At 36.7% G+C, this 24864-nt stretch overlaps 2 protein-coding genes across 2 annotated transcripts; one reads left to right on the forward strand and one right to left on the reverse strand.

Annotated features, from left to right (window-relative positions):
- The first annotated feature begins 8269 nt into the window (after positions 1-8269).
- Positions 8270-11215, forward strand: LOC132313499 (probable E3 ubiquitin-protein ligase RHC1A). Its single transcript, XM_059812289.1, has 2 exons — positions 8270-8393; positions 9785-11215. The coding sequence occupies exon 2, from the start codon at positions 9864-9866 to the stop codon at positions 10800-10802; it is 939 nt and encodes a 312-aa protein (XP_059668272.1). The 5' UTR covers positions 8270-8393; positions 9785-9863; the 3' UTR covers positions 10803-11215.
- Positions 11216-11934: 719 nt separating this feature from the next.
- LOC132313498 (transcription elongation factor SPT6 homolog) lies at positions 11935-23890 on the reverse strand. The gene is made up of 17 exons (XM_059812288.1): positions 23647-23890; positions 23448-23537; positions 22925-23057; positions 22722-22809; positions 22445-22598; positions 22225-22357; positions 21861-22128; positions 21567-21773; positions 21358-21483; positions 20866-21252; positions 20661-20771; positions 19773-20552; positions 18248-18389; positions 16999-18170; positions 16297-16506; positions 13954-14440; positions 11935-12678 (listed from the first exon to the last, which is right to left on the reverse strand). Exons 1-17 carry the CDS (start codon positions 23678-23680, stop codon positions 12152-12154), a joined length of 5049 nt encoding a protein of 1682 aa, XP_059668271.1. The 5' UTR covers positions 23681-23890; the 3' UTR covers positions 11935-12151.
- Between the last annotated feature and the right edge of the window lie 974 nt (positions 23891-24864).

Genomic DNA, 24864 nt, shown 5'->3' on the forward strand with positions numbered 1-24864 from the left:
GCTCGCTATCTCGAGCTGTTGTAACTGGCCCTGAAGCCCAATGATCCTGAGATTGGGACTTGACTCGTGCGATGGTTTAACTTGACACAGCATATTTTTCAAATCATACCCAATGACGGATCCACCAAGGGAAGCATCTACACTAAATTTGGCAGGAGGAGGTGAGCAAGGTAGCCTCCACTCACCAGCAAAATGGCCTGAAGCCAGGGAACAGGGATCGTCATTATCAAAGGTTAGAAAAACAGGCTTCCCAATTTCGCAGATGCCATGGGCAAAATGGCATTTGTCTCCTAATTTGCAGCCTATAGGAGCAGTATCATAATCGGTGCACAGATGGGTTTTAATTGCAGGTTCGTAACAGCCAACCGGGATGCATGGGTTCTAACTGGAAGAAGTAACAAAACAGTTACTTCTTCCGGTTAGAATTTTCTAAACTTGCAATCCAGATACTTTAAGAATATACTACACACGTAATAATTACTTTTTACTAGTACAGGAAAAAATTTAGAATGATGAGTTTACCGAAGAATCACATGACCTGTAAAAAGTTTCTTGGTTTTGATTTTACAAACTCTTGTACCACAATCCATTCCTCTGTTATTATTTCAGGTGAAAATGCCAGTGAAATGTTCAAGCAACATGAATAATTCTGAGATTATGATTTATAGGCCCAAGTTATTATATATAAATATAGGAGATGTATTTTACCGCTTCTTTTCCGAACTAGATGTCAAGTGATAGGTAGTTGTATGTCTTAAATGTTCAATAACCTGATTTCCACAAGCTCCAAGAGCCGGGATATGTTGCATTTTCCTAGGGTGGGGAGACTTTGGTCAAACCCTAAATGATGTACATCTCATTTATTGTATTATATTAATTAAAATGCGTTCTGTTCACCCCTTTGATTAAAAAATTGAAGAGGATAAAACTACTCCTAACTTTCAATTGTATAGCCGTCTACTAGATATCCTATAGACGCGTAGGACGGTGTCTTGCCTCCTGGAGCAGTTGGACATATCATTCAATCCTACTGCTATGTGGAGGGCTCGAGCGACAAGAATCAGGCAGAATGTAGTTCGACACGCCTGTAAGCCTAAGAACCTTGATATGATTAGAGGATGGACTTACGAGCCTAGAGATGTATAAACTTAAATATAGAATAAACCTTTTCTCTATGTTAGCACATATTTCACAAGTTTACACATGTTTTCTTTATAAGAGATAATACACTCACATAACTAGTTGGCCTAATTAATAATTTTCTAATTTACGGTATTTGACCAATAATCTATTTACAACAAATATCCTTTAAATATTATATTTACAGCTAATAATATTTGGTAGTATTACTACCGAATCTTTTCTTTTCAACACTCCCCCTCAAGCTGGTTTGAAGATATCCTCCATAGCCAGCTTGCCAATTAGTCCCTTTGTAAGCATATCTGCAACTTGCTCGGTAGTAGGAATGTACGGCATACAGATCAATCCTTTTTCGAGCTTTTCCTTGATGAAGTGTTTGTCTACCTCCACGTGCTTTGTTCTATCATGAAGCACTGGATTGTAAGCGATCGAAATAGCAGCTTTATTATCACAGTACAATTTCATAGGCAACGGTTAGAGACCTTTAATTCATCTAATAGTCTCTTAATCCATAACACCTCACAAAAATCCATGAGCAACTGATCTAAACTCGGCCTCTGAGCTGCTTCTTGCTGCTACAATTTGTTTTTTACTCCGCCAGGTAACAAGGTTACCTCCAACAATGGTGCAGTAGCCAAAAGTTGACCGTCTATCAATAGCACTCCCAGCCCAATCCGCATCAGTATAGGCTTCAACTTGCAAATGCCCACGGTTTTTTAACAGTAGACCTCTTATAGGGGTCCCCTTTAGGTATCTGAGAATTCTGTAAACTGCATCAAAGTATTCTCGTCCAGGTGAATGTATGAACTGGCTAACCATGCTGACTGCAAAAGCTATATCTGGATGTGTATGCGACAAGTAGATCAGTCTTCCAACAAATTTTTGATACTGCTCTCTATTCATAACTTCTTCATCTTTAGAAAGTTGCAGCTTAAAGTTGGGCTCAATGGGTGTCTCGGCTGGTTTACATCCTAGCAAACATGTCTCATTAAGTAAATCAAGAACATATTTACGTTGATTCATAATATACCTTCTTTGGATCTAGCAAACTCCATTCCTAGAAAGAATTTTACTGTACCCAAATCCTTGATCTCAAAGTCAGCTACAAGTCTCTTTTTCAGTCTCTCCAATTCTTCATTGTCATTACCTGTCAAGACTATATCATCAACATAGACAATTAACACTGCAACCTTGCCTTCTCTACTGTGTTTGTAGAACATGGTATGGTCAGCTTGACTCTAACAGTAGCCATAATTCTTCACAGCTCTCCCAAATCTCTCAAATCAAGCTCTAGGGGACTGTTTGAGACCATATAAAGATTTTTTCAGTCTACAGACTTTATTAGGTCCCAATTTTCCCTCAAACCCAGGTGGTAGATTCATAAAGATCTCCTCCTCAAGATCTCCATTTAAAAAGGCATTTTTTACATCTAACTGGTGTAATGGCCAGCTGAAATTCACAGCCAAAGATAACAAAATTCTGATTGAGTTTATCTTGGCTATAGGAGCAAAAGTTTCCTGATAATCAATTCCATAGGTTTGGGTGAACCCTTTTGCTACTAGTCTTGCCTTGTACCTCTCTATGCTGCCATCAGCTTTACTTTTCACAGTAAAGACCCACTTGCAGCCTACTATTCTTTTCTCCTTAAGTGAATCAACTATCTCCTAAGTACCACTTCTTCTAAGAGTATTCATCTCTTCCATCACTACTAATTTCCAATTCGGATCATCAAGAGCTTCCTGAATGTTTCTCGGGACAATCAAGTGTGAGATTTTTGAGGTAAAAGCCCTATGAGTATGAGAGAGTTTTTCATAAGAAATGTGTTTGGCAATGGGATATTTTGGATTTGGATATTTGATTCGAATACCTTTCTTAACAGCTATAGAAATATCAAGGTCTGATGGTTCTTGGTTAAGAGAAACAATAGGAACTGAAAATGAGTTAGGAACAGAATCACCTGTGATATCTGGAGGTCCAGTTCCCGGAGGTTGAGATTAATCATTTCCAAGAGGAATAGGCTGACTTTGACTCTTTTGATGAGGTATTCTTCGAGTATAAACCAGAGGCTCAGTATTAAGAACTTTAGTGCCCGGTTGTAGTAATTCTTCCCCTGTTTCAGATACAGTAATGTTTGGCACTCTATGACTAAGATTTCCTTCATTGTTTTCATTGGTTTTATCACATTATTCCTGACTTTGAATTTCTGGAATAACAGTAGGATGAGGTGAAGGAGTCAAAATCACATTTAGTAAAGGAGTAGGAAATAAATCCCAAAAAATTTCTTCCATCACCTCATTCTCCCCCTGAAGAGAATTTTTGGGAAAGTATGATTTATTTCCAAAGAAAGAGACATTCATACTTGCATAAAATTTTCTTCTTTGGGGATTATAGCACTTATATCCCTTTTGATTAAAGCATACCCTATGAAAACACATTTTTCAACTCGTAGATTGAGTTTGGACCTAGTATTATTGGATATATGAACAAAAGCAATGCAGTCAAAAACCTTTAGAGGTAAATCTGAGTATATCCTTGATAATGGAAAATTTCTTTTGAAACATTCTAATGGCGTGTTATATTTTAAAACACTTGAAGGCATTCTATTAATCAAATACGAAGTTGTTAAAACAGCTTCCCCCCAAAGATATGTTGGAACATTCATTGAAAATATTATTTCACGAGCCACTTCAAGTAAATGTTTATTTTTTCTTTCAACAATTCCGTTTTGTTGAAGGGTATCCACACATGTAGACTGATGATGGATACCTTTTTCTTTCAAAAAACTCCCCAAAATTTTATTAAAATACTCGGTTCCATTATCGGTGTGAAAAATGCTAATTTTTGCTTGAAACTAAGTTCAACCATTATGTAAAAATTCTTTAAAATCTTTCAACCTCAGACTTTTCATTCATCAAATAAACCCAACACATTTTTTTCTACAGATAGTAGTGACTCTTGAAGGTCCCCAAACATCACTATGTATTAAATAAAATGATTTTGAAGAAGTATAAGGTTTTAGCAAATAAGTAGTACGATGACTCTTAAATAAGCAACAATTCTCACAATAGAACGATGAACAATCTAAACCTTTAAGTAAAGCAGGAAACAAATGTTTAAGATATGGAAAGATAGGAAGTCCTAGTCTTAAATGCCAAAACATTATTTGTTTGTAAACAAAGTTAGAACTAACACTACTAAGGCCCTGAGCCTTTTTATTACTGGAGAAGTCCACATCAAAGTAGTAAAGTCCATCTATTATCTTAGCACTGTCAATCTTCTTCCCCGAGCTCCAGTCCTGAAATTCACAGTAAGAATCACAGAAAATTACACGACAATTAGATTATTTGGTTAGTTTACTCACAAACAAAAGGTTACAGGCTAGTTTAGGGACATGGAGAACAGATTTAAGATCTATATTCTCGGATAATTTTATCAAACCTTTTTCCTGTAATAAGTGAGAAATTACCATCTGCAATTCTAATTTTTTCAAGGCCAGAACATAGTGAGTAAATGCTAAAAAGATTGGAAAGGTTGGTCATATGATCAGAGGCTCCAGAATCGATAATCCATGGAGTATAATTTAAACAACAAGAAAGGACATTAAGTGCACTACCTGTTTATGCAAGAGAAACACTAGGAATGCCAGATGAGGAATTAAAATTTTAATAAATAAATTTTAACCTGTGTATTGACAGTTGGCTTTTTAGAGCTGTTTTTCAAGAACTTTTGTACTGTCTTCAGGAAAATGTTTTTATAATATGGGTTCTTTAAAATTGAAAAATGACCGATCATCTACTTACTCGCTAAAATGCCCCAAAGGCTATATTCTCCATAACCTAACAGAAAGAAAGGAACAAAAGGTTAGTTGAATAGATGAGTAGCTTTACTAATTCAATTGGGGTGGTGCCTGAAATACTCATTTTGGGAGGGGAAACTAATAATATTAAATTTTATTTTATTTTTATCGTCCGGAACACAACCCGGCGTCCCAAACAATGGGGTGCTATTTATATATGGTTGTGCTTGTTACAAGATTATAAAAAAATGGGCTATCCCGCTAACAGTGATACTATACATTCCCCATTAAGAAATCACTATTCGTCACCAGGACATCCCCAAGTAAACAGGCATCAAACCATGGAGTTATAGGAGAAGAGAATCCTACTTTAATAATTTTCAAGTTTCATGAATGGAAACTTGCCTAATATTGAATTACCTAAATTTCTCATTCATATTGAATGCCGTAATTTCCTTAAGTGCAATAGACCTTCTATTAGATGGGATGCAGGCCTGTCAGTAGGACTAAAGGAGACAACTATTCATGAATACATCTTTAAAAGGGAAAATCCCATATAAAATCGTATAATACATTTTAAACATTATATTATATTTACTACTAAAACAAAAAAAAAAAGAAAAAAAAAAGGAAGAATACAAGCACTTACTAAATTCATGATTTAGTATGTAAAATCTTTTTTCGGATCTTCCCCATGAAAGTAGGATTGACATGTTTACTTCCAAACTACACTCAGCAATATATATATATATATATATATATATATTGGCCCAAGCTCTAACAAGTTAAATTGGCTAGAATAAATGACAACAAAAATCTACAACCAGTGCAATTGCCCGGTTCATCATCTTGGGATCTTGGTAATTCTTCAGGCAATTTTGTAACAAACCAAAAGAAATAGAATTAAATGCATCAAAACAAGACACAATATAACATCTAATCTCTTTGAAGCTTGAATTCATGATGTCTCTGCAAAACAAACAAGAAACTATACCAAGTGCGATTACAACAGTCATCCCTACAAACAGTAGCAGCATTACTAAAATTACCCTTTTATCAAGACTTCATGACTATATCATATTTGCTTTTCTTTTTTTCTTTTACAAAAAAAAAAAAAAAAAAACCTAAACTATTAGGGTATTGCAAGAAACCCCCCTTAACCCCACGCGCGCACACAAAAAATAAAAAAAAAAAAATCCCCTGAACTATTTTTTGTTACAGTATACCTCACGGCCTCATTTGAAAAATCAAAAGACCATTTGACCCCTTCCCATAAAGGAACGTAATTTTAAATTTTAACTTCTTTAAGTTGCTGACGTGGCTAATAAAATCTGAACCAATGGAAATGTGACAACACACCCAAGAGATAAGGGTTTTATTTATTTTTATTTGACCCAACAGATAAAGGTTAAATTAAATTGTTTTTACCATTAAATGACATAAAACAATTTTTTAATACAATCTCCGTTTGGCACAGTTTATTCTCTATCTAATGTCTCTGCTTGACACACCTCCGTCCTAGCACCAATGCCGATGATCAAACCCATATTGATAAAATCCATTAAAAAGTGAATTTGTATATTACCAAGTATCCAGGCCAGAAGCAATGAAGACGAAGTTATTTTGGGTATAAGCAAATTTGTTTGTCTCTTTGTCTGCCACAGATGAAAGAAATGTGTTCTTCCATTGATTTAATACACAGCCATTGTTTCTTAAAGCAAGGCCAACGCAATTTCACTCATCCATCACTTACATCCCGGCTTCGACGAGAACATCACTTACATCCTATCTTTTCATATCTTAAGCATTTGTTTCCTGCTTTACTTAAAGGTTTAGATTGATCAGATTTATTACAACTTGAGAGAGTCTATGGTAATAAATCTGATCGATCCCCCACTTACAAAATCAAACTGTGAGGGGAAGAGTATTTGTGGTATTTGGAACCTGAGGAGAGTGAATTACAAAAATTAGTGTGTTGTTTTTTTAATTACCCAGGAATAGAAGTATGGACACTGTTTTGGAACCTGAGTGATTTTCAAAAAATAGTATTTTTTTTTTTTCTTTCCCATTTCTTGATTTTTATTATTTATTATAAATCATTAGTATTCCTTTTTCTTTATGCTGTCACTTTTTTTTTTCTTTTTTTCTTTTTTTTCTTTTTTTTGTTTCAGAAGGGCTAATTGCCAAAAAAAACCCCTCCTTAATGATAAAAATAAAAATTCCAACATATTATTCCCAACAATAAAATAGGTAAACTGTAGCTAGGTGGCCATTAAATACCCTTACAATACAAAATTTTCTAATATTTTATTCTTATTTTTTAATATTTGGTTGTCTTAAAATATTTACAAAGAAAAAAAATATTAAAATTTAACAAAAATAATTTATTCATCAATTTTTGACAAGTTATTTTACATGCCTCATCCGATATGCTATCTCGACCTAAATTTTTGTCCATCACCAAAAAAATATAAATAAAAAAATATTTTACCAAACAAAAGAAAATATTTTCTGAAAAGTATTGTAAGTCAGAAACATTGGAGCCTTAATGTTAAATTGAGCGTGAGAGAAGATGTTTGGTAGAATTTTTGGTATTTGAAATCTAGAAAAAATATGTTGAAACAAGATTTAAGTGTATTAAAAAAATTTACCTATGGAGAAACCAAAAATTTTTTTTATTGAAAACACATGATATATGATGGAAGGGATGGCAATGCGGTGGGGCGGGGAGGGGATCTCATTCCCCATTCCCATTCCCATTCCCATCCCCGCCCTCATCTCCGTTTAAAATTTCACTTCAATCCCTGCCCCCGCCCTACATTCCCCATTCCCGTTTAATATACACTATAATTTTTTTAACACATAATTTTTCTTATTTTTAGAAGTATATATATATATATATATATATATATATATATATATATATATACTTAATATAATTTAGTAATATATCATAATATATAAGGGTATTTTAGAAAATGTACACCCTAAACGGGATTGGGCAGGTTTACCCTATCCCTGCCCCCGTCGAGTTTTCAAAAATTACCCCATCCTCATCCTCGTTTGAATAAAAGAGTCCCCAAACCCGCCCTAAACGGAGCGGGACCCAGTAGGGATGGGGAATTTGCTGTATAGGACATAATTTTAGACGTGGGCTGGTATTGGAAGCCCAAAAGCTTTTATTAATGCAGTATAATGAATACATGAATCATAAATGAGAATGTCTAGGAACAAAATTTTAGAAATGGGCCGGTATTGGAAGCCCATAAATAAACAGCCCATAAATCCAAAAAAAGGGAACAAGACGGAGACAGTACGCACCTCGTGTATTTTAAGAGATGCCAGTTTGGACTATCTTCGTCTCAGTTAAAGTCTCCAACACCAATCTAGGGTCCCCTCTCTCTCTCTCTCCATTGTAGCCATGGGATCTACTATTTCCACTTTCTCTCTCTTAAAGGTAAGACTTACTGGTCTGTTGTGTTTCCAATAATTTGTTCATTTCTTACGGCATTTTCTCGATTTGTTTCGACATGTGTAATATCTAAGTATATCTGTTGAATTTTATCAATTTTAGATTTTAACGATTTTCATTTTTATATTTATATTTCCTCATGTGCTAAAATTGTGTCTTTGTTGAATGTTGTATTAGATCTTACTTCTACGTGTAGAGTTCTATGGATCATTGATATATAAGATGTTGTAGCATTGCTTTCTGAATTTTGAAATGGCTTTTGCAGTTTTGGAATTTTTTTTTTTTTTTTAAAGTAGATGTAGGCCTTTAGTGCAATAAACTCGTGTAGTTCACCCTGAATTGTTCCATTTTTTTTTTTTTTTTAAATTCCTCTGTTGATCCATTTTTATGGGTTGTAATCAATTTCCCAAGAAAATCGAGTTCTTGAGGCTAGAGAAATGAATTTTATAAAAATCTCTTTTTCTTTGGGTTTCTTAGTGAGTTCAGAGTGTTTGTTTTCATTAATTTTTAGTAAATTTGTTTGGTGGCTTTCAAATGCATTATCATCTGGCAGATAATAACTAACTGATTATAGGGTTTTATGTTCTTTGCATTTGTTTGAAGGTATAGAATTTATGGGATGAATGAATGTTTTAAATTCAGACTAAGTAACACAGACACAGATATTACAACACAACACACCTACACATCAAATCCTAAAAAGTTAGATGCAAAAATAATGCCACGGCCATATATAAATTTAAACATCTATTAATAAGACAATTATAGAATTTTGATTAATTTTCTACATAATCTAGAAGGCGAAGCCAAATAAATATCACAAATAATAATATTGTAGTATATATTTTACTATTATCATACTTCATCATTATGCTTATTTTTTATTTTTTTATTTTTTGGGTCTTGTATGAAAAAGTAGCATTTCATGCTCAACTTGTGGCGACCATGACAATTTTCTTAAAACAAAATTCTGTTATATACTTTGAAATGTATTCATATTTTATCAAAACTCTTAGATGTGTTTGTTTTATATAGCAGTTGTGTTGGGGAGTGGCTGGAATGTGCCAGCCAAGTGTCTAAAGCTAAGTGCTGAAATGATGAAATTTATTTTAAAATTATGGACTCATTCCTAAAGTGTCAGACACGTGTCCAAAGAGTATTCATAAAGTGTTGGTGCTCGAGACATACATATCACCTTCTTAGAAATGTATATACTTCTTAGGTTTTGGATTCCTTTTTAAATTGAAGATTTCACTTATTATAAAAATCATTAAATCGTGGGTCTGATGATAAGATTTACTTTATAGATATATATGTATGTATGTATTGTTATATGTAATATATTGATGGGTTTAGTATGTTTCTTGAATTGTTAGCCATTATGCTGAGGTAGTTGTTAAAGGTACGAGTTCCTCATATGAGATTTGGGCCTAGAGGAAGAAAGGGAGAGTAAGGATGTCGAGTGGAAGAAGCACCCATTGGTGTTACCACTGCAGGCAACCAGTTAGACTTCGAGGGCGTAATGGAGCTTGCACCTATTGTCGTGGAGGATTTGTTCAAGATCTTGAGGATATGTTGACCATGAACCGTTCCCTAGATTTTTTTGGGCTGGACAATGTTGAAGACTACGAGCAGAGGACTGGATCTATGGATGCTTTCTCAACTTTTGTGAGTCAACTAATGGCAGGAAGAAACAATAATTTTGATATCAGAGGAAGATCAGATTCAAGAACTAACAATGGTGAGCATGGTCCTAGATTGATTTTCAGTGGCCAAATGCCTTATCGGACGGCTGATAGTGGTGAGTTTGTGGAATTCTTTAACCAGGCTCTTGGATTTAGGCGAGGAAATGGTGGTGATTATTTTGTGGGTCCTGGACTGGAAGAATTTATAGAAGAGCTAACTCGTAATGATCGACAGGGTCCTCTCCCAGCACCCAAATCATCAATTGATGCGATGCCAACGGTTAAAATATTGCAGAAGCATATTCGTTCTGATTCTCACTGCCCTGTTTGTAAAGAAAAATTTGAGTTGGGGTCTCAAGCAAGGAAAATGCCATGTAATCACTTGTACCACTCAGATTGTATTGTCCCATGGCTAGTTCAACACAATTCTTGCCCTGTTTGTCGCCAGGAATTGCCACCACAACAATCTGCTGATGGGCGTGGCAGTCGAAGCTCAAGGGGCCAAAGTAGAAGCAACAGGTTTAGTAGGAATGCCAGTGGAAGGGAGAACAGGAGTGAGAATCAGGGAAGGCGAAATCCATGGTCTATTTTATGGCCTTTCCGCTCCTCCAGTTCCAACTCGCGCCGTCATGAAACAGCTGGAAGCAGCTCGGCTACAACACATGAAGATAGTAGCAGTAGGGATTATTCTGCCTGGCCTTTCGAATAGTCAGGTTGGTCTGTTTCAGCATGGCTTGTTTTATGTTCTCTTTCTTTGTGACCACAGCTCGGGAACTCCATTCAATGAAGCAAATTCTGGTGCAGTAAGTATTTTGAGATCCTGTAGTCTTCCGGACTGGAACCTGTTTCTCCAAAGTTGTAAGATAGTCTTCGTGGGTTAACCTGTTTATTGTTCCTTCAATGTAAATCAGCTGTTTTTTAAATTTTCGTGGTCTGTATTTTAGCATTTTGCCTGCCACTGTGCTTCTCAAGGTTTCAATGCTCATGCTCTTGGTCTGGTTTTGCTCTGTGTCCCTCCAGAAATTTCGCTTAATTGATTTGGAAATCTGATCTGGAAACATGAACATAAGGAAGACTAATTTATTTTAAATGCATTGGGAAATTGTAATTTGCTGTTTTTCAGTTTGGGTGTTCATGGTATTAGTGACCCGACTCGACTTTTTAAATGCATTGGGAAATTGTAATTTGCTGTTTTTCAGTTTGGGTGTTCCTGGTATTAGTGACCCGACTCGACTATGAGACAATAGCAGCACTCTCTTTCCAAATGAAATTTTCTTCCTCAAGCTACTCAAGTCATGTTAGACAATTTCCATTAGCAAAAGATTCACATGGCTTGCTTGATTATCTGCAGCTCTTATTCTCTGGCAATAGATAAGACTGAATTAGTAGCATCTCTTCTACCTTCTCTGGACAATTTAATATTAATCTCCTGAAATGACTTATGCTCGATTATTTTAACAATTTTTTTCATTTTAAACTAATCATTTATCACATAGTTTTGTCTAGCTTTACTTTATTCTGCTTTTTAATTTAGAACTAGTCTTTTAATATACAGAGACAGCCACACCTTGTTTTTCTTGTTTATAGATAAGACTTTCTTTATTCATATTATTCATTCAGGTAAAATTAATTTTCCCTACCGGGAAGCTAGTGATGGTTGTAACTCCCTATTTTTCTCTATCTTTCGTTTATCCAACAAGACGAGAACAGAAAATTAAATTCAAATTTATGAATGTTGTTAAAACTATATATATATATATATATGCAAAGTGTAGTTTCTTAAATAATTGAATCTAAATAAAGTCATTCACCACTTGGTCCACCCAGTTGAGTTAGTGAGATAAGAGACAAGAGAGGCATACTTCTGAAGACATTAATGCGTCCCATATTTGTTCCGTTACATATTATGGATATGTAGACTACATACATTAGCCCAACTAAAACTAAACTAAAATTGAACCAAGGCAATATAGGGAAACGTTCATGCTCTCGTCAACCCACAATTCCAAAAATTATATCAAACATGGGCTCTTTGCAAAAAAGCGAAATTACCCAGAATCACCATCCACCACCCCCACTTCCACCATTACCACCAGCTTGGTGCTGTGAGCTTCTCTTGTTACCACCCCAGCCAGAACTTCCAATGTCCGTACCAGCATCACCCGAACCAGCACCACCACTTCCCTGCCCCCCACCACCACCGCTGCTGCCACCACCCCAGCCACCGGCGCTGGCGCTGCCACCGCCACCGCCACCGCCACCGCCACCGCCACTCTTGCTCCAACCACTGCCACCACCATCATTGCTATCCCCACCCCAACCTGCACCGCCACTGCCACTGCCACCCCAACCACCAGGAAATGCTTCCCTGCCTGGTGAATTTTGAACTTTGGCACCCGGAAAACTGCCCCACCCATCGTCACCATCTTTGGCACCCCACTTCTGAGAACCATAGTCTGAATCATTCCTGTCATTACTACTATTTCCTCTGCCACTGTTGTATGAGCCTCTGCCACGTCCACGCCCACCATACGGCCTAGGTGGTTGTCCATCCCGCCCACCACCATTTCTGTAATCGCCTCTTCCTGCAAACCCGAAAAGAATAAAGGTCAAATACCACATGTCACCAAACTACTCCAAAGAACTCCAAGTTTAGCCTGTACAGAAGAGCATATACAAAAGACCAAGTGAGCTCAAAGGCCCCAAATGAATCAAATGCACATGTAATTTTCTCACAACACGGCTACCACCACAACTTCCAATCACCTACAAATCAGTTCAGCCCTCCTACTGGATTTTGGAACGAAGTATGCCATGAGTGGCAAGAAATAAAAGTGAGGAATTAAAAACCAATATATAGACCTTGTTGAACCAAATTTTACCAATGAATAAATGAGAAAATAAACCCATGAATAAACAGCAAGCATCCTACTTCCAGGTAAGGTATTATGGATGCTACCTTCCTGCCGACGTTTATTATAATTTACCATTTCATTGGTTTTTTCCAATCACCGAATTTATATTTTATCCAGTCTAAAGTAACCTGTAATTTCAAATTTAATTTTTAACTCAATATTCTTTTTTTATATTTAGCAAGGCAGATATGTAATTTTATCACACCACTAATGGCCAAGTAACGAGAAGGTGTTATTTGCAATCTTTTATGCTTCGTTTCGTAGGGAAGAAAAAATTCGGATGGAAGGGAGAGAAGAAGGGATGGATGAGACATCCCTGGAGAAAGAGAAAGTCTACAGTACCCCCGGGGCATTTCAGCCGTTGGATCATCCATCAAGTGGGTCCCACCACCACATCCAACTGCTGAAAACCTCGGGTATTGTAGACTTTCAGCTAGAGAAGAGATTGTGACCTTCCCTCTTTTTGTTCTGTTGGATGGAAGATAAGAGAATAAGCTCACAATTTACTCTGCTAGTTAGGAGAAAAGGGAAGAGAAAGTTTTAAATTGTTTTTACAATTATAACCATCACTATCTATAATATTGTAATTTATAGAGGATAGTATTGTAATTTAAAATTGTATAATCTAGGAAAGTATTGTAATTTAAAACTTTTGTAATAGTCCCATTAAGTTTAAGGGTGTTATTTACAAACACATCGTTCGAGGGTTTTTGGAAATTTGCCCTTAGAGAGGGAGAGAGTCTACAGTTGATATGAAGCATCTAATTCATAGTCAAAATCGTGCAAACTCAAATTATCCTAACCTAAGCCATCTCAAAGCATCCCACATCTTAAATCAAATCCAGAAATTTAAACACTAACCCAGAGTTATTAGATGGGAAACAATTTGTTTTTCATATCCAGAAGTGCATCAACAATTGGGACATAAAAATTGTTCAGAAGTACCTGTTCTAGAACCTGGCGTAGAAGTTCTTTCTCGGTCCATAGATTGACCCCTCCACCCACCACTGTCGTTTGTGGCTGAACCACCCCAGCTGCCAGAAGAGCCCCCCATTGCAGGGCTTCGCATTGGAACCATGGCAGCAACTGACCGGATTGATGGCGCTGTGTCATGTTGTGGATCATCAATATGTCTCTGGAAATAAGCTACAAGCCTATCGATGTCCTCAAACATCCTTTTTCTGAACTTGAATCCTTTGGGGTATAGACCAACATACTCGTGATGTGGATTCGTACTCCGTATATAAGTCAAAATGAATGTTCCAGGATGTTCGTGGGATATACCGAAACAATAGACAATCCTCATTGGATTCTCTGATTTCTCAATTTTTAGAAGCTCATCAACTTCTGCTTTAGTTCCTTTTTTGAACTTTCGGTAGCTCAACATTACCTTCAAATGAGCTACTAACGGATCAACATACCTGTCAATGACCTGTTGTGAAGGCAGAAAATAATGATCTATCAGTTTCACATCCATATGTGCTGAATCGAAGTCATAGAATGAAATCAAAGGGCACAATGCTCATCCCCAAAACAACAGTTGCTAGACTAATGCAGTAGCCATATGCAAGTATGAGGCAAAGTTACCCATTCATAATTTGTAATTTACAAATAATTCAATAAAATGGTTGGCACTTCTAAAACAATGAAATATCCTTCATTCAGCAAGCATAAACCCCCTCGAAAAAAACCCAATATTGTACCACCGTACCTTTAGAAGACATTCAAGACGTGCTTAATTAATTAGATTATTTTGACCAACTACGAAGTTGTTAAACTGACTTCTGAAAGTATGGTCAAGTTAAATGAGGACAGCTTCTCCTTCGTCTTCTTCTTCTTCTTCTTCTTCCTCTTCCTCTTCCTCTTCCTCTTCCTCTTCCTCTTCCTCCTTTTTATTTATTTTATTTTATTTTATTTTGTGGCCTTAAATAGAGCAGAATGGAAACATAGGATTCATGTAGCTGACCCCAAGTAATTGGGAAAAGGCTTGGTTGTTGTCTTTGTGTCTTCTCTTTGGTGTAAGAGAATGGGAACAGTTTTTTACATGACCTCTTGAAAAAAAGTGACGAAAAAAAATAATCAAGCACGACAATAGTAACATTTGTAGGTGTACATGAACTGAGAACTCACCTCAGAACATGATAATCAGGAATCTCTCAGAAAATTATGGTCGGTAACATCAAGTTCTCTCACAACTAATAAGTTGTAATATCAACTTTGTGAAGTACAGTCAAGTTCAATGAAAACATTCTTTCCATTATCTTTTGATAAAAGAAACTAAGTGGTTATATCAACTTTGCGGATTATGGTCAAGTTAAATGAAAACAGTCTTCCATTATCATCTGAGAAAAAGAAAAGATGTTATCAGACATGAAGACACTAAATTTTGTAAGCAAATTGAAGCTTATAAATCACCATATAGTGCCCCTCTCGAAAACACTAGTCACACGCAACATGATTAGCAGGACAACAGAAAGTAATTAAAGCTCACTCATTTCCCTTTGCCGCAATAATAAATCTCAACAAATGGAAAGGTCAATTTTACTACTTTTTACAGGTAACATGATTATCAGACTCAAACATGTAACTGAGATTCCACTGGAACATATTCTGACTTCCACTCAGCATGATAGCCAAAAGTAAGTAAACCTCACTCATTTCCCTTGGCCACATAACTACTTATATCAGAATAACACCAATAGCCAAGGTAAAGGCACATAGTTCAATTGCAATATGAGCATGTCTCTTATGTACATACATACATACATGCATATATATATATATATATATATATATATATATATATATATAAACAGAAAAAAAAAAAAAGAAAAAAGAAGAAGATTAAAATTATCATCGTACATGTCTTAGCTTTCATTATAAACCCTCAGTCCTCTGACATGAGAAAAGGAATAAAGAGGTTTGAAAGGAACAACTTTTCATTGTGCGTTATTAGAAAATGGCTATTATTCACCACAAGGTATAATTACTGTTATATTCACATAGTTTGATCCAAACCGAACATAACCACAACATGTTTTACATTTCTGCGAAACAGTGAAAAAACTGTAGTAGTCATTAGCTATAATAATTCAGAAAATTCATCCAGTACCAATTAATATAGAAATACAATGCAAATCGACAATTAGAAATGATATCCAATCCCAATATATTGAGGTCCTACATGATGGTTCAAAACTTCAAGTGATCCTCAGAGAATGTGAAGTTTAAATCTAGAACCAAGAAAAAAGAACAATACTCCAAAAATAGATGATTAAAGACACTAACCTCATCCAAATCCTCAAATGTGTCCTCTCCTATTTTCAGTGTTTTCCCAATACGAAGCAAGCTTGTGATGTCCTTGTGTTCCTTTCCACCTTCAACTATGTCTTTGTGCGCATATACCCCATCATAAACTTTGAGAGTTAAAGTCAAAAAAGAGGGGCCGCGAGAACTAGGACGGACAATACTTTCACCTGGATCCTTGTCAGACAGGAACTATTCAACACAAAGAAAACAAAGCATCAGGCAAGACATTTGTGAAAAACCAAGAAAGCGGACATACATTTAAAATCTTACACTACATCCCCCAATCCAAAAGAAATATCGTGTAGCAGGCCTAATTATCTAGATCTGAAGTCTAAATCAAATAAAAACTTTATAGCAATCAATCTTACATATGATGATGATGAAAATGATGAATCTTTTGGTTTACATATAAACTAAAATCTTGAAAGTCCTCGTAGTTTTAAGTTAAAAACAGTTGTCAATGTCCTGTATGACATTCGTGCTTTCAATCAATCCTTTGTTTGTTTGTGTAGGGTTCCTCCAAGTTGTGTTTTTCTATTAGTGAAGTTCATTTCAAGTAAAAGATGATTGTATCAGACTATTTTTTTGCAGATAATTACAATAGTATTAAGTTTCAGTTATTCATTTGACACCTGCACAATGATTACAAATATAGAATCAATTATTTATAGAAAAAAATACCTCCATGGCTTCATCTGCTGTTATATTTTGAAAGCGAGGATGAACAATCATCCTTGGCTTGAAATGCTTCTTCGCAAGCTCCTTCCCTTTACGAGCTTTTTCTTGCTCACTCTGTAAACTGCTCCGGTCTTCAAAGTAATAGGGATCTGTGTCTCGATTACTCAAACGATTGTTCCTCATCTCAGTTTCTCTACAAGTTAGAAAGGCCTGGTACCTATTCTTTTGAATCGATTTGATCCTGCAAGTTAAAATATCACCTTCGTGCAACTTCTCAGTCAAATCAGAAATATCCCGCCAATCATCGGTATAGTCTTCCCTACTAAGCATACCAGTCAACCCAGATTCAAGCCCACAAATTGCTCTTTGAGGTTGCACCCTGCGAACCGTTGCTTGCACAATTCTTCCTTCAGCAAGCGTATCCTCTGTCTCCCCAGAAATCATATAAAATTCCTCGTCCTGACTAGGTTCTGCATATTGTCTACGCCAATCCTGAAAGCCCTGAATCAACTCCAATCTTATATTGTCAAGTGTTTCTATTTTATTCTCCCTATGCTTAGTTTTAGCATATTCATGAACCTCAAGAGTTTTTAATAAATTAGGTTTCTCTCTGACGTGTTCTATTGCCATCTCCAACACATCGTCATCGTCATTTGCATCGTCCTGAACGTCTGCATTATATAAATCTTTGGCTAATTCCTGTGCAAGACCATAAGATTCTGGATGTATCCTTGTATCATCCAATAAATCGATGAATTGACTGCTGCTAGCAGCCAAGCCACTCCGCCGCACACGCAAGAATCCAACTGCATTAACAAACACCTTTTTACCAAGCCCATGTGCTGTCAACAAATCTTTACGAGTATAGATTGCTCCAGCTCTGACTAGGGACCTCTGTAGAGATGCTGCCTTTCTTGGTCCAAGCCCAGAAATAAACTGTAAAGGACCAAACAACCATTCATGGCTCGCAGCCAAATTAATGTCAAGACCCACTTGGTTAGTAACATCCACCATAACCTGTTCAACCATCCCGTACTTCTCATCGGGAGTAAGAAAGCTCTCCAAAGAACTAAGTTTCCAAGATAATATCTCCCTCCCTGGTCCACATAGTGTTGCAACCATAGCCAATGGATTTTGAAGATGGCGTCCAAGAGCCACAGCCCGCTTAACAATACCTAAAAACACAGGTGAATATGAAAACAACTATAACGAGTTTATCAAGCATTGAAAGATCGAGGACACTTTCATTTACCTGACTGCCCGGGCAGCTGGTCAGATGAAATGCGAGAATTCTCATACAGATGAGGGAGAGATTCATCACCGTACAAAATGCTCAAACCATCCATTTCATGACCAACATCTCTAGGATTGTCCTCCACCATCTTGAAAATTATCTGATAAGGGAAAAAGAAAGAACCAAAATAAATTAATTTTAAAAAATAAATTAAAACCAAAAGTTCAATATGTAATTTCGTCCCATGATCAACAATAACATATGGTTGAGATCTACCAACTGAGCAAACATCTATAATTCAGTCTCTCAGTTTTCAACTAGCAAGGACAGAGACCTCATTCTTAAAGTGCCCCTTCCGTAAAATTGCAATCTTAATTTAGGTTTTTAACACAAGGGTAAATCACATTGAGCTCCCATGAGGTCTATTATAATTACACACAAGTTATGTCCAAAACATTATTTTGACATAGTACCCTCTGCTAATGGTCAACAACTATTTTTCCTGATGTCAGCAATTTGAAATGTATGATTACCAATTTTTCCCTTGTAATGCATGTTAATACATTATTATCATTGGTAAGTAATGTGGATTTACATCCAGGCTTCAGAGAAAAATACTAAAATTACATACTTTGTTAACAGCACTGGACGGGAGGGTGTGATAGGGAGAACAGTCTAATCTACCCTATTTTTATGGCTCATATATAGGGCAAGTAGGATCTATAGATAGTAAGAGGACAAGAAGCAAAGAGGGTAAGCGATTGGCTCCCTATATATTAGTTGAGCTCAAAAGAAATCGGGTAAGTTAAGTAAGGTAGACAGCAATATGAAAGACGACCAGTCAATCGTAAAGAACTACAAGGGAGTGTGTGATAGGGAGGCCAGTCTAATCTAGCCTTAAAATAATTGAGGCACTTGGCACCCCATACAGATCCAGGTTGGCAGAATCTTGTGGGCTAACCAATGTCTGAGAAACCTATCATGTTACAAGGGCCACTATCACATGACACCGTCACCCACGATATTACAATATGACTTGAATATTGGCAATCAAAATTATTATTATAAGACAAGTTGGTTTTGTATAGAGAATAGTTTTAAAAAGAATATCACTTATTTAAATTCAAATCTTTGCGCAGGAAGGCAATTACCGTTTATTTCCCTAAAGTTTACCATTTATTTCCCTAAAGCTTACATGCTTTGCAAGTTGAATGCCATTTATTCTATTATTAAATCACAAAACACTATAGTATCTGGGTTTCCTGATAACTCAAACCTGTATGGTGTTAGATCAAGATGCAATTGTGAAAGACTTTCAAGTCTTTTGCAAGATATCAAAGACTAACAAAATTTCAAATTCTAAGTACAAGATCATGGATCTAAAGCACAGGCTAAGGTTGCTAACTTGCTATAAAAATCCCTGCAACTAAGGCCCAACTACACCAAGACAGAAGCTATATACGTGTGTGTATGTGTGCGCTATATAAGAGTTGCACCTAGTTTAAAATTTTCTGTGTCTACTCTGGATAACATGGAAATTCACCTCATAAATATCGTCCTTCAGTCGAGTACAAGACAAGTTCACAGCTCCTAGAACAACAACTTGCGGTTGGAATTCAGTCATGAACTTAAGAACGCTTTGCTGATCACGTTTCTTGCGTTGCTGGTCATTAACATTTTGAGATCGAAGACTAAGGGACCCAGCATACAACACATCCAGCACTTCTCCAGATGAATCCAACATCACAAAAGTAGTTGCAGGCTTCCCAGGTCCCCAGCAGCAAGCCATTACCCTTGGTGCAGCTTCATCATCAGAGCTAATATCAGTTTCCTTCCTCTGGTATGGCGCAGCAGATACTTTGTCATACAAGAGCTTCCCGTATTCCAGAAGTAACCAATTTTTCGCTCTACTGGTCAACAAGGATCTGGCTTCCTTCTCCATTGAAGGAAGAAGAAAACCAAAAAAAGCATCCTGCAGTATCAGCTTCCTTTGCTCATTCCACAATTGAGCAGATTTACTCACGCCGTCACTGAGATAATAATCATTAGAGTCGGTTATTAATTTATCTAGAACACTCTCTGGCAGCTTAATAGTAACTTGAAGGAGCTTCTCTTCTTCAGCCTTTTGGATAAGAAGCCACTGTGCATCCTCAAATCTTGTCAGTGGCTTGTCCTTTAACCACTTCACCGCTGCAAACTGATGAAAAGAATCTATAGCCACATTTCCATCAGATGTAGGACTTGTTGACACAACAGCATTGTCCATAAAGATGCTTCGAACATGCTTCCTAACGCAAGGTTCACAACTAATCTCAACCGCTGCCTGAAAAAATTTGCAAGAAATTGACATGAAACATGACCCCATAACCAAGCATGATATAGCAAACATCATGCTCGCATGAGCATTCACTACAAAGGAATATTAGCATACCATGTGCCTGGCACCTTTAAGCACGGCTTGAGGTGTTTCAAACATTGCACATGTAAAATTTGAAGCCATCTCTTCTGGTGTCTCCTTGGCATCCTCCAGTTCATCCATTCTCTATGATTAAAAAAGGGAAAAAAAAAAAAAATAGAAGTATGAGCAATCTCATTTTTTTCAAAACAAAAGCCGTCACATGTCAAAACAAATGTACCATCTTTTCGAGGGATATCAGCAATCCAAATTGCTCAGAACTATAACCAAACTTGCTTGCAACTTCCCATAGCCCAGCCTTACTGCAAATACTATACTGTGATTTCCTCTTGGGCCTCTTATATTGTCCTTCATCCGCACCAACCTCACCCGGTGGGAAATGCAGGTTAAACTTTGAGTCAACATCATCAACCTCTCTTTCTGACTCAGCAGCCTTGAGTGACTTGGTTATTGATTCGAAAAGTTGTTGATTCAAAGATAGACGTGTTTCATCATATACTCTACGTGACTCTTCTTCAAATCGCTTATTGTAATATGACTGAAGAGCACTCTTTCGCTTTTGCAGCAGCAACCACTTTCTGTCCAAGTCTTGGATTGCCCAAAGAACCTACAAAAAGCACACTCCCCCTTAATTATCACTATACATACCTTCAGGATGCAAGTAATTCAATCTAGGCATGAAGTACAAAAGTTCAGTAACAAGCCTGATTACCTTATGCCACCGTATGGTAGGTTTTTGGTCAGATTTGTTCTGACTCTCAACATCAGGCTCAAGTTCCTCTGGGTCCTTAAATAGGCTCAGGCATTCCTCCTTCCGATACATGGCAATAAAGGGGACCTAAAAAAAAAGTGTGGTGATATTAACATGGAGATATGATCTAATAAATAGAAGTTTAGTAAAGTTGAAGACCCCGTGCTTACATCCAACTTCTGAACATGCATGAAGTCCAAAAATCTCATAAGGTCATCCTTGTTTATTGACAGCTCACGCTCTCCTTCAGTTGTCCCCATATCTCTCTTGCCAAAAAGAGGTACTGTGCCACTTACAAGCTGATTATATATCCAGTTACTTTCCTCTTCTATAATCAGTTCATCCGTTGGCGGAGAACCAGTACTTTCTTCGGATATCTACAAAGAAAGATGAGATAATAAAATGAAGGCTCCTAACTTATATGCTAGTATAAAAGTATAATATTTCAAGCCCCATGACACAACCTGCATTCTTTCTGGAATATCTATCTCCCGAATTGTGTCATCCTTCTCTGTCATGTACTTCTCAGAAAGAATGATTGGTTCAAACTCATCTTCAATCCTTCTTTCCCTAAATTCACCTGAATCATTGTGCCTGCTCATCTTTGCTAACCCTTGCTTGCGGAGTCTAAGAAGTTCATCAACATCACCAAATATGTCATGAGCTTCTTGTAGCGCAGATGATGATACCCCTGGTGCCTGCCTAGACTTCTTTTTGTTCAGTTTCCTCCGTCTGCATGACAAATTTATAAATAGATAAATTATAAAATAAAAAAAAATTGAGTTAAATACACTCATATGTTAGAACATATTCAAGATGCAAAACTACCTCACAGGAGCCCCATGTTCATCTACTTCTTCTTCGTCCACAATAAAATCGGCCATTTCATCCTCTTCACCAATGTCCCCATCCTCCTCTTCTGGTTGCTCCTCCTCTTCAGCAATATCCTCAAGCGGAGCACCTGAAACATCGAATGGTTTTCCAATAGCATATAATAACAAGAATCGGTAAAATAACAAGGGTATAAAATAAGTTTGATGAAATATACCCTCATCATCACCAAATAAGCTGCGCTTGAGCTTCTCCTCAGCAGTTCGTCCACTCTTTCCACTTCCATCGAACTCCTCATCATCAGAGAACCTAGAGCGCTCTTCCTCTGTGTCCCTCTGAGCTTTTTTCAGCCGCTTGAACTTTTTGCTCTCCTACCAATTTTCAAGGAGAGAAAAACTTTAAGATATAAAAAAGGGGAACAAAAGAGCAACAAAACAATGCCGCTTGAGAGGAAAAACACACACACACATAGAGAGAGATAACAATAAGCTCACAAATTTAGGGCGATGAAAGCCCGTTATGTTGTTATCCTGAAGAAGCTCATAGTCATCCTCATCAAGAACATAATTCTTCTCAGATTCTCTGAAAAAATGGTGGAAGAAGAGTAACCAACGGCAGGAAGTTGCATGATAAGATAAGGAACCATATTTTTTTTGGGTAAGTATGAAAAGATAAGGGACCATAAAAGGAAATTTACCTTTTCTTCCTTTTCTTCTTCTTTTGCCTCTCCTCATCACTGTCCGCTCTCTCCTCTTCTTCTTCCTCATCCTGATCTTCATCAGCATCGTCTACTATAAATCCATCTTTCTCATATTCATCCTGACCATCTTCTGATAACCAGACCGTAAATCAGACAATAAGCACGTAAGCTAAAACATCAATTGAGAAAACAATCACAGGAAAAACAAATTAATCTCTATCCAGAATATATAAGCCCCACCCAAGAACATCTTGAGAAACTCATCCGTAAAACCAACCCAGATATATCGAAATGTGTCAGTTTCTTTCAATAAGAAATCATTCATTCAACTCCGAAATAAATTGTTATAATTTTTGTCTACTCTTGAAACAAACACCGTGCAAGCAAAAAATAAACAAAAATAAAAAACCCTAATCGAATCTTACTACCCCTACAAAACCCTAAACATAAACCTAATTTGCCACAGCCGCATATGTCAAAACTACAAAGGACTAAATTAAAGCACAATCGAAGCTTGTACCGTCTTCCTCGTCGTCCTCCTCGTCGCCCCGATCCTCGACATCAATTGCGTCTTCAGGTTCTCTCTCATCCTCCTCGACTTCAACCTCATCTACAATAGATTGCTTTAAGATACAGTGAATGTTGCGACAAAAATCTGTGAAAAAAACCTATTCCTAGAGAGAGAAAGTAGACGTAGAGGAGAGATATAGGGTTTTTACCTTCGTCGTCTGAAACTACAGTTTTTCCAGCCATTACCTAGAACCGTAGTGAATGTGATCCTCCGCGAAACCCTAACCAGGCTTAGAGATTTATAACTGAGGAAAGAAAGAGAAAAGGGTAGCGTTTTAGAGAGAGATATACTAGTATATATATAGAAATAGATGTGTGTATATATATACACTCAGAGAAAGAGGGGGGAGGGAGACGGTTCGTGGCACTTGGGGGGAGACTGAGGCAAGGAATACGAAATAGAGCATGGTTAATATGGTGCCTAATTCTTCTGCAATTAGAAATTCTGCGGTACGTTCAATTAACTACGTGTTGCCTAGAAAATTCGCCACGTCCCCAACGTAATGATAATGCTTCAGATAAAAGTACTAAAATGTCCTGGAATTTTTTTTTCAATGACAGAAAATTTTCTCGTGTATTAAATTAAGTACTAGTAACACTTTTGTTGATTTGGGTTTTTTTCAGTACTGGGTTGTTCTATTTTAGGCCCAAATCTCAAATGGGAAGGAAAGCAACAAAAGAAATAACAATATTATACCCACGGTATATCGGCCCGGTCGAATTAATGTGGACCTATGGGTTGGGCTTTGGGTATTATTTTGCAGGTTGTAGGCATAAACTCTAAAGTTATGATTGATAGTATCGATTTCGCATTTTAGAATTGGAATCGAACTAAATTTGTTCTAATTTCAAATTCAGATAGTTAAATTGGTACTCCCAAACGCAACATAAGAGTTATGGACTTAATTCAACAATAGTCAATAAATTGGACCACGATTGAATCAAAGTCTACAAGACTACAACAGATACTTGGGTGGGTTTTGAGTGGATCTAATATTCTCTTCTTAAATTAAAGATCATAAATCTAACAACGTAGTCTGGAATAACGAACTTAGTTGGTTTGACAATCATAGTCTTAAACTTGAACTGTGTTAAATCTACTAACATAGACTTGGGCCAAACGTGTTGGTAAAAATGGCCTTTCAAATTAAAGTTTAGTGGGTCGGGCAACATGGGCTTGATCAGAGGATGTGAAAGAACCAGCGAGCATGGTTTTAAGTTAAGTGAGTCAGCATTATATGGGTTGCACTAAAAGGTGGATAAATTTATTAAATCAGTGTCTCAAATCAGGTTAGTGGAAAAAAAATCATGAACTTGAATTTAAGTCGTGGAAAATTTGGAGAAAAAAACGTAACACCACCCATTTC

This window comes from Cornus florida, unplaced genomic scaffold (assembly GCF_030987335.1).
Source record: "Cornus florida cultivar Cherokee Brave unplaced genomic scaffold, ASM3098733v1 CherokeeBrave_3.0.0_Hap2_Chr06, whole genome shotgun sequence".
Lineage (NCBI taxonomy): Eukaryota > Viridiplantae > Streptophyta > Magnoliopsida > Cornales > Cornaceae > Cornus > Cornus florida.

Coding starts and splice junctions, on each gene's coding strand:
- LOC132313499 (XM_059812289.1), top strand. CDS start 9,864: ATGTCGAGTGGAAGAAGCACCCATTGGTGTTACCACTGCAGGCAACCA.
- LOC132313498 (XM_059812288.1), bottom strand. CDS start 23,680: ATGGCTGGAAAAACTGTAGTTTCAGACGACGAAG. Junction 23,538..23,646: donor TGTAGTTTCAGACGACGAAG/GTAAAAACCCTA, acceptor AATCTATTGTAG/ATGAGGTTGAAGTCGAGGAG. Junction 22,129..22,224: donor GAACATGGGGCTCCTGTGAG/GTAGTTTTGCAT, acceptor TTTGTCATGCAG/ACGGAGGAAACTGAACAAAA.